At 43.9% G+C, this 10,503-nt stretch overlaps 1 protein-coding gene across 1 annotated transcript; it reads left to right on the plus strand.

Annotated features, from left to right (window-relative positions):
- The first annotated feature begins 266 nt into the window (after nucleotides 1–266).
- On the plus strand, nucleotides 267–9,990 carry LOC148387470 (activin receptor type-2B-like). The gene is made up of 11 exons (XM_088396959.1): nucleotides 267–724; nucleotides 2,592–2,808; nucleotides 3,784–3,899; nucleotides 4,256–4,407; nucleotides 4,507–4,650; nucleotides 4,719–4,862; nucleotides 5,210–5,358; nucleotides 5,434–5,548; nucleotides 5,929–6,067; nucleotides 6,140–6,270; nucleotides 6,340–9,990. The coding sequence occupies exons 1-11, from the start codon at nucleotides 673–675 to the stop codon at nucleotides 6,532–6,534; spliced, it is 1,554 nt and encodes a 517-aa protein (XP_088253085.1). The 5' UTR covers nucleotides 267–672; the 3' UTR covers nucleotides 6,535–9,990.
- The last annotated feature ends 513 nt before the right edge of the window (nucleotides 9,991–10,503 follow it).

The following is a 10,503-nucleotide window of genomic DNA, read 5'->3' on the forward strand; positions in this document are numbered from 1 at the left end:
AATAATAAAATTTAAAAAAGCAATTTTAGCACTCGTAATCCGAGGACAACGAGCGTTAATCCTCGGGGGGCTTCCACTAACCAAATTCCCCCTTGCATTCTCGTCATCGGTTTATACAATCGTTTTGGGGGGGAAATACAAATCGCTTATTTAGATGTGAAACGGCGTCGTTTTTAGCTGAATTTAGCAGAGTTGCATTGAGGTCACTTCTGCTGTGGCTGCCTGAATTCCCCCCTTTGTGTTTACACATCCGGGTTTTCCCAGCTCGCAGCCCCCCGCTCCCCATTTCGAAGCCATTTTGGACACACATCACACTAACATGCACGTAAACCCCGGACGACCTCGCGACGCAGCGCCGCCAACCGCACCGCTCTCCACGCTTGTTCACCGCCAGAAAGAACGATAAACGCACATTTCTCCTTCCACGTTCTTTTTTCTCAAGCCATGCGGGACTAAACGAGCCAGCCGGCGGCCCGACTAATCTGCCCCCTCCGTCTTTTCTTCTCCGTGGTGGTGGTGGTTGTTGGTGGTGGCGGCGCTTACAAGCCGCGAAAGGCTTTAGCTCGGAGGGGGGGCCTGCGGTCGGTTTGACTCTGCCGGTGCTGAGGGGTGGATGTGCGGGACGGAACCAAAACGGCGGACCTTTGTGGTGGTGCTTTTTAAAGACGGAACATGTCTTTCTCGTGGCTGACTTGTTCACTTCTGCTGGGAACTTTATGCGCAGGTAAGCGGCCGCTAGGGGCTAGCTCCCACCATAGACAATGTCACCTATTCGAGTGTTTATTTCAACTTTTATCCACATATTTATCCTGTAAGTATCTCCCACCGTCCGCGTGTTACCCAATTCTGTATGTGTCCAATGTTAACATCGGTTATATTAAAAATAAATGCTCGAAAGTGTGCTTTGTGACAAAAGGTGCTTCGTGCTAAAACTGTTGCGTTCGATGCCTTTTGTGAGCCCAGGGCAGGAATAGAAAGCAGCAGCTGCAGCAACATCCTGAAACCTTATATGCTCCGTAACACTTTTTACCCAACAACAACAAAAAGAGAGGAACGCGTTTCCCCCCAAACATATTTTAAAAAAAGCCTAAATCGATCCATTCGAACAGACAATAGAAATACAACAAAGTGAAATTGCACAAGGGGCCTCAGTTTGTCCTCCCCCCACAGCTTTCAATAACGTGACTCCACAACGTGGGCTTGCTCTCTGACCTTCTTTATTATTTTGGAACATACGGCCTCCCCTCTAACCCCCCGCCCCCCCTTTCTCGTTTAGAATGACAATAAAATGTCTACTCAGCTGCCCCCCTTTTATATATGCATCTGTCTGCGTTTGTGTCTGTGTGCCACACTGCCATTTTCATTCTTACATGATTTGTAGATTAATGTTATAGTAAGCTGCTTCCTCTAGAATCCATGTTGTGGGAAGTGACAGAAGGTGGGAGGAGGGTGTGAGCGAGGGATATTGTAGTAAAAGTCCTCTCCATAACGTGGCAACCAATATGGGCGGGATGGAGCATCATCCTGTCGTGTTTCCCCCCACCCGTACCTTCTTTAAAGGTAATATTTCGTAGTATCTGAAGTCCATTGTTTGCTGCTGGACATCTAAATGTGTGTGAGTAGTGGGGGCATAACTGGGGGAGGGGCAGTCTCCTACAGAAAAGGATTTAAAGATACAGGTTCTATTTTTTTCCCCCTGATAACGAAGCTATTTTCGCTTGGCATATATTTACATCTCCCTTTTCTGTGGGAGAACAATGGATGACAAATTTCATTCATCATTTTTCAACTGGTGTAGTACAAAACATTTTTGCAAAGCATATAGTTGCATATTTTTGTTCTGTGGAAACGGTGAAAACTGTAGCGTGGTGTTATGTAGAAAATACTTGTCGTGCAATGTCAATTTCAACACACCAGCATGGGAGAAGTGACGGTATTTAAATGTTTACTCCCAGGTATGGATTTATGCTTTGCAAAAGTGCAAAGAAAATCTTTTAGTTGTTTAGGTGTGGCATAAATGCAGCCCCATTAAAGCACATTGAGATGAGTGTAGAAATTGCCCCATCATAAAGTAAGTGAATTTGATATTTATTAGTGACTGCTCGACTTTTCAGTCATATTTACTTTTGATTTTTGAGCGGGTTTTACCAATGTTGATGATCATTGAAGTCTTTCTACAACAGATTTGTAAATAGATTTTGACATTCATTGGTATGTTCAAAAATGAAAACACATTTTTCAAAGTTGTGATGTCATAACTGGTAACTGACAATCCAAGTCGATATACAGCACAGGCAGGATGTAAAGTGAAGTATGTACTCGAGGGGGGTAATCCCTCGGTCCGTGTTTATCTCGTGAAGCGTCTGGCGTGTTCCTGTTATGTTTTGTTTTGCGGCTAATTAAAAGTCTAAAAAGATCTTTTAAGCGAGGCGGATTATTGGGTGGCAACTTCCGAGCCCCTGTGGAACGCCTGAAGTTGGCGGCACGCCAAAGCGATAACTCTCAGATGTTCCCTATGCCACCCGTCCATCCGTACTTATTTCTGCTTTGCGAGATTGCTTACTGTCTGGTCTGTTCTGGTATCTCAACAGGGTACAGCGTGGGCGAGGCGGAGACACGCGAGTGTGTGTTCTACAATGACAATTGGCGCGCCGAAAAGACCAACCAGAGCGGCTACGAGCGCTGCGACGACAAGGACAAAGACAAGGACAAGCGGCTGCACTGCTACGCCTCCTGGCTCAACTCCTCAGGGACCATCAAGCTGGTGAAGAAAGGCTGCTGGCTGGACGATTTCAACTGCTATGACAGGTGAGTCGCACCGTCAACTTTTACCACCTGATGCTCACAATTACGGCCTGCCAAATTTGTCGAACGGCAACCAGTCAAAAGCTCCTTTCACGATGCTCATCAAAGATGGAAAGATGACGATGCCATAAGCCCTCGCGCCAATTTTCACGCAGTGGGACATTTCCAGCGTTTCGGTTTGCTGGCATCCATCCAGATGGGGCAGCCCCCAACCGAATCTGCTGGCCGCACGTTGAACTCCTTTCGAATGTACGCATCCGACGGGATTGGAGTTGAACACAGCGTGACTGTGTATTCATGTGATTAGCATTTCTGTCAGTTGGTAAGTGTCCAAAGTAAATACCCGCCATACACGAAGCAATGTAAGTTCACCGCCATGTACATAGATAGAAAACGCCAGCTTTAAATAATTCAGTGTTGCATAATGTACGCCGTGAGAGCGGGAGAACATGCTGAGGCGACATGAAAGCTGTTTTCATAATCTGGTTTTGAAAATATTGGGGTCAGGTCTCAATTAGACACGGGTGGATATGTACATACGCAGAGATTTGTGTGTGCAAAATAACGTTCAGGAGCTTGCAACGCTTCCTCATCCGATTTTGCGGGTTTTGCTGCACGAGTTAATCGCGGATTTTGTGACTGTAGAAAAAATAGTGTCACTAGGTCATTATTAGGATGTTGATGGAGAGTGAAAAAATATACAATTTGAGGCTGCACCTCCACTGGACCCTTCTCAATTGCAGCTGAAGAATGGAGATGCTTCTTTTTTTTTTTTTTTTTTTTTCTTCTCAAAGCAACGGGTTAAAAATGCAAAAGGTTGTTCAATGACATTCCAGGGAAGGAACAAATAATCATATTTCTTGTCGTTCTCTAGCGTGTATTCGCCGCTATTAAAAATAGCAGCGATGGTCCTCTGAACCACTAACACAAGTGTGTGTGTGTGTGTGTGTTTATGTGTGTGTCATCCCGTGGCTTCAGGCAAGAGTGCGTCTCCATGGACGAGAACCCTCAGGTCTTCTTCTGCTGCTGCGAGGGCAACTACTGCAACAAGCGCTTCACCCACCTCCCCGACTTGATCGGCATCGGCAACCGAGGTGGGCAGCCAACCTGGCGGAAAATAGCTCTCGCATTAACGCAAAGGACATTTTATATATATGTATATATACTCGTGTACACAAGTTTTGCTCTTGGGATGATGTGCTCCAGTTCAATATGAATGTTAACGTGCCACATAAATATAAAACACATCAGTTTCACATCAGAGTGAAGCCACAAGGTAAATTCAATTTACGGATGCTAAATACACTCATCGCAATAATGGTCATTTAAAAGATTAGCAACAACCGGCAGACACTTCCTTGCAGTCAATTATTGTTTCCCTAATGCAATACTGATGATTTGGATCATTTGGCGTGTTTATAATCATCAATGGCGTTTTCCCCCCGCACAGTGAAAATCCGGCCTCCGCCCCGAGTGCCGTCTATGCTGAATGTGCTCGTCTACTCCCTGCTGCCGCTCTGCGTGCTCTCCTTGGCAATCATCTTGGCTCTGTGGATGTACCGTCACCGTAAGCCCCCCTACGGCCACGTGGACCTGAGCGAGGTAAGACAGGATTTTGTCTCTCGCGGTAACCCCCCTGCAGACGACCCTAATCAGTATTGAAGATATTGAAAATCAAAAATGTCTTTGTTTGTGCCTTAGGACCCTGGACCCACCCCTCCATCGCCCCTGGTGGGCCTTAAACCGCTGCAGCTGCTGGAAATCAAAGCCAGGGGGCGCTTTGGTTGCGTTTGGAAAGCCCAGTTCATGAGCGAATACGTAGCAGTCAAGGTCTTCCCTGTACAGGTGGGTCAACGCTTTTGCGCCTTAAACTCAGATTGGAAGTTGACATCCTCCTCATTGTTGTTGCACAGGATAAGCAGTCGTGGCAAAACGAGCGGGACATCTTCCTAACAGCGGGCATGCGGCACGAGAATATCCTGCGCTATATTGCCGCTGAGAAGCACGGCAGCAACCTGGAGACGGAACTGTGGCTCATCACAGAGTTCCACGAAAGAGTGAGAATTCATAGTCTATTTAATGTCAGCTATACTTGTAAGTCGCCTATATGCCGGCCTGGCCAGACCTTCCGTGTGTGCGCCGATATTGACAAAGGCCTTTTGTTTACCTCTGGAAAATGGCATCGCTGCTTTTATTAAAAGCGCAGTTTTATTAGATTCTGGTCAGGATATGTTACAGATTTTTTTCTTGCCTTTTGTGGAGCCATAATACCCATCTTTGTTTAATTAGCGACAAGCTACTTGGTATCTAAAGCTAATGCATACAGGAAACATTCTATATTTATTATGTGGAAAAAAAATATATCTCGTGTCACCTCTTTCACACTCCTGTTGTTTTGTTTCAGGGTTCACTGACCGACCACCTCAAGGGGAACACTGTGACCTGGGGGGAGCTGTGCCTCATAGCCGAGACCATGTCCCGCGGCTTAGCCTACCTCCACGAGGACATTCCCAGCAACAAGGGAGAAGAGCCCAAACCCACCATCGCGCACAGGTAGGCGCAAAAAAGATAACGGCTGAGAAAACGTCTTGTCATGGGGTCAGCCGGTGACCGTTACTTTCTCATCAGGGATTTCAAGAGTAAGAATGTCATGCTCCGAAACGACCTGACCGCAATCATCGGAGACTTTGGGCTCGCTGTGTGCTTTGAACCAGGGAAACCTCCAGGAGACACTCATGGGCAGGTAATAAAAAAAAAAAACAGACCTCCACTCTATATTTGAAATAATGATAACCTTTACACCCCCGCCCTTTTTTTTTTTCTTTACCCACCTACTTAGAACACGCCATTTTCCTGCAATCTAGGCTCTAATAGCTCGCAAACCGTCAGCTCAAGTTAAAAATTGCTCCCGTAGCAGTGAATGCAGTGATCCAGTAAAAGCCAAGTGAATCATCGGCACGGAGACGAGGCTCACATGCTAACCCAACCGAAACACGTTTGCCGCATGTCAGACACCAGCCCGCCCCGTGTGCCGTCAGCCTTACACTACTAGCTTACAGAGTCTTGCGTTAGAAAATAGCCACGTTAAACCTGTATCTAACTTCCAACTTGTGCTTCCACCAGGTGGGTACGCGACGCTACATGGCACCCGAGGTGCTGGAGGGAGCCATCAACTTCCAACGAGACGCCTTCCTGAGGATCGATATGTACGCCATGGGTCTGGTGCTGTGGGAACTGGTGTCGCGCTGCAGCGACATTGAGGGTGAGTCCATCTGAAAGGACTGTACCAGTTAAGACGTGGGACTCAATTCTTCTGTTCCAATGTCCCTCTCAGGTACCGTGGGTGAATACCTTCTGCCGTTTGAAGACGAAATAGGGCAGCATCCCACCCTAGAGGATCTGCAGGATGTGGTCGTGCACAAGAAAATGCGCCCAGCCATCAAAGACTGTTGGCTAAAACATCCTGTGAGTATTTCTTTATGAATATGCAAAAGCAAAAAAAATGACATGAGTACCTTAACCTCTCCCTCGCAGGGTCTGAGCCAACTGAGCGAGACCATCGAGGAATGCTGGGACCACGATGCCGAGGCCCGCCTGTCGGCCTGCTGCGTGGAGGAGCGCATCGGCCAGATCGCCAGGACCACCGGCAGCACTACCTCAGATGGCCCCGTCTCCATCGTTACGTCGCTCACCAACGAGGACCTACCTCCCAAAGAGTCCAGTACCTGAACACGGACAGTGCTCCTCACATTTTTTTATTTTATTTTTTCAAACCCAAACTCAGTGGATCTCGGTGAATATTTAATAACATGCAGCTGCTATTTTATCCCCAACACTGGTATATATTTTTTTTTTTCTGGGGTGTCGGATTTTATTAACACATCCACCTGCTGTAGTTTGGACGTAGTATATAAGCTATACGACAGGCAACACTCTAAGTCGGTATTACCTCATGTATTGTTTTGCGTTAATTACCTCATTATTTTTGAAACGTTTTTTGGTTGTTTGTTTGTTTTTTAAACTTTTCTCCCCACCCCCTTTCCCCCGTCAAGTGAACTTTTAAGCTCCAAAACCTCTGGAGGATTTTGAGACTGTTAGAACAAAATAGATTCATCTTCCTCAGGGGTCGACGAAGCTTCTCTAATTTTTGAAAGAAATTCTTCAAAGTGTGCTCCCCTACTTTTCAAACCTGTGAATGCCTCCCTCCCAACGGAAAAGTTAAGGAAAAAAACAAAAACAGACAATATATATAAATAGATATAATGGAGCACAGTGGGTTTTATCAAGCTAAAATGGGTGCTGGACTTGTTTGGAGATTTTAGGGACACCGTGTGGTCCCGCGGGGAACTACCTCTCAGGTATCCAATAGGCTTCTTTGGTTGTGCGTGTGGGTGTGTGTGAGATTGTCTTCTAATGCGAGAGGGAGAGCCAAGCTAGCTGTCATTATGGACTTGTTCCCCATTCTAATGAGGATTATTTTTTTTTTATTATTATTCATTCGCATTGTTTTTGTCTGTAGAGTTACTCCTTTAGCCAGTGCCGGGGGCATTGACAAATGTTGTCTGGAGTTGCAATGTTACACATTCTTGATTTTGAGCTGTTGTGTGTGAGTGCGATTAATGATCATGCAGTTAAGCACAAAATGAGTCATATCCTGGCCATAATGTTTGAAAAAGTGGATGTTTTGATTACATTGAAAAAAAATCTAATGTTAGCCTTTTTTTTTTTTTTTTTTTTTGGAGAACAGTGCAGTGAGAATCATGTACCAGTGTGCAAACCTGGAATTGTTTAATCCCAAATGCAACAAAAACGGTTCAGACCCAAAACTCAAAATTATTTTTAAGTTTGATATTCAAAAATTTATATCCACATTGTACGTAAACTAATAATGATCATCTAAATTGGGGCGGCACGTCTGCCTCACAGTTCAGAGGGGCTTCGATTCCACCTCCGGTCCTCTCTGTATGGACTTTGCATGTTCTCCCCGTGATGATTAATTGATGAATGATTTCCACTTTCAACAAAAACATAGCAGCCGGGATATGAACCATTTTTTGCTGCACGTTCGCGTTTCTAAGTGAGAACAGCCGACCCGGCCGCCATACTTGAGTACAAGCAACATGTCTGTTTCTGTGTTTTCTCTCGACGTGTCGAACGGACTCGCTCAAGTCAGTCGTTTGTCCCCGGATACCTCAGTCCTCCACGTACATCTCACCGGGAGATCTCAAAACGGTTGCCTTTTTTTCGTCTCTCGCCGATGCAATGCCATGCAGTGGCAGTCGCCGCGGTTGCGTACGTGCTGTCATACGAACACGAGTACCATACGTTTTTGAATGTCCGTTTTTATGCTGCTCTGACTATTCCAGGACTCTCAAGGATTTGTATTCTTAGCGTGCTCTAGAACCATCAGTGATGTGACACGAGGCTAACGTTCTGTTCTTGTAGTTGTTCGTGTGTGCGTGCGTGTGTTTAATGATGATGATGAAGGGGTGAGCCCTCAAGCTGCTTCCTCTCCTCCAAGACTGACCTCAGATCTTCTGAACAAGTACCTCAGGCTTTTTTTTTTCTACATGTACATGGACTTGTGTTCTTAAGATGTATTTGATTGTGTGTTTTATTTTTAAGAAAAATACTGTAGTCCAGATGGTTTAATGTTGTCGGACGGGCCTCCTTGTGTTGAGATTTTTAATTACTTTTGATTTCAAAGAAAGTTGTTTTAATTTAACTTTTTTTAAGGAAAACTATTTTACTTTTTGTTTTGTTAACCATAGCCCCAGCAGTTGTCACACTGTCCACAAAAAATGGGAAAAAAATGACTCAGATTGTTGTAAATACACTCTGGACGCAATGTTTTTGTTTTGTTTTGTAAGGAAAAGGATTCCCTGTTCTAAATGTTTTTTAAAGGGGTTCTGTATATACAGCAATTAAGGCCAAAACTACCAATTTTTAAATTCTCTAGACAAATATTAATTATTATGAGTTGACAACCGTCTGAATGGTTCCTTCCTTAGCTGAAACAATAGAACTTTCCGGCCCCTTTAAAATCCGAGTCCTACCCAATATTTTAGCAAGCCAGATGTACAAAAATGTGCTGTTGCCACATCCTGAACAAATACAGTACATGTAAAACACACAACATGATATTGGAAAAGGGTTATAGAGGTATTTAAAAAAAATACATTTAGTAATGGACCTTCCACAAATTTAAAAAAAGATAATTTTGGCCTTAACTGTATGTAAAAGCAAAAGGTAAGATTCCCGATGCTTTTGAACCCCCCACAGTATTACCTCTAAATAAACTCATAACCTGCCGATGAGACGTTCAGACGTGCTAGTTTAGACATGTGGTGCTGTGCAAAGATGGTGACTTTCTTATCATTTCTGTAAAAAAAAAAAAAAAAAAAAAGTGCTCTGTCATGTGTTCGCTGGTCGTGGTGGGGGTATAAATGTACAAAAAAAAAGTTTAACTTTGGGGGATTTTTTTTTATATAATGTGCACAGTGGAGTGTGTGTATGAGCCGAGGGTCCAGCAATATATCTAACACAGCAATAGTCATTTGAATATCATTTGATGGTCACCGAGCTGTGTGTGCAACAACGACCCCCACTCCCACCCTACCGGTCCACCCAGGTGCTTTCAATGCCCCCTCTCCCCCCCAAAAATCACCTCCAGTTCTTCTGACCTCTTACCTCACACAGTACCTCTGTAACTTAGCGTCATCTGTAAAAAGAACAAAAATAATGAAGTGAGCCAGTAAGAGCAAGAGTGAGCCAACTCCTTTTTGGCCACCTTTAATGGACGGAAGTTGAAAAGAAATTCTATCAAGAATGCAAGATGGGAAATAACACTCAACCCAACCTGAAAAACACGCAGCGCAATAATGGGCTGCTGCTCTGGAACTAAGCTTGAGTTGGGCTTGTATTCACACTGGTCATTTCTGATCTTAAAAAAGGGCCGGACTTGGCCCACTCTAGTTCAAAATTGCTCAATTTTTTTTTCCATGATTCTTAATATCTATGTGAAAGCAAAGAATGTCCTTGTTCTAGTGTGAATGATGAGATTTTTCCCCGTTGATGTGATGATTCCTGTGCGAAAATGTATGATTTTTGTCTTGGAAAATGCGTAGGGAAAAAAATAGATGACATCTTTTTGTATATAAAAAAATAAAATACAAATGCAAATGATGAGTCTTTTGTCATCATCCTCTTTATTATGAAATAAGTACACCCAACACAACTTGCTTAAGGCATCTTTGTATAATTACTCTTGTATTGCATTTTTGCGGTGTACTAATGTGGTTATACCAAAGAAACGAATCGCCTCTGAGGCCTGGATGCGCTTGACACCTTTGCACACTAGATGGCAGCATAAGCAACACAAACTACCCAAATTTAAATCTCAAGAGTTGTTAACCATACTTTTTGATAAATTATTTCATTGTTTAGGTTTATTTAAAAAAAGTGGCTTGGGTCAAATATTTTTCAAATAACTGAAAAAGTATTTATAAATTCAGTTTTTCATGACATCTAGGTGCCGTTCATGTGTCACTCGGACAGAAGAATATTTACTGAGCAAAACAAGTATAATTCGTAAAAATGATCAACCCCCTTCTGTCACGTCTTAAACTCGTACGCTGACGTTTTGCTCACTTCAAGTTAACAACGAGTACTCAAATACGACAAAAAGCCACTCATTTT

The sequence above is a fragment of the Syngnathus floridae genome, chromosome 14 (assembly GCF_059516105.1).
Source record: "Syngnathus floridae isolate MCC-2025c chromosome 14, RoL_Sflo_1.0, whole genome shotgun sequence".
In the NCBI taxonomy this organism is placed as follows: domain Eukaryota; kingdom Metazoa; phylum Chordata; class Actinopteri; order Syngnathiformes; family Syngnathidae; genus Syngnathus; species Syngnathus floridae.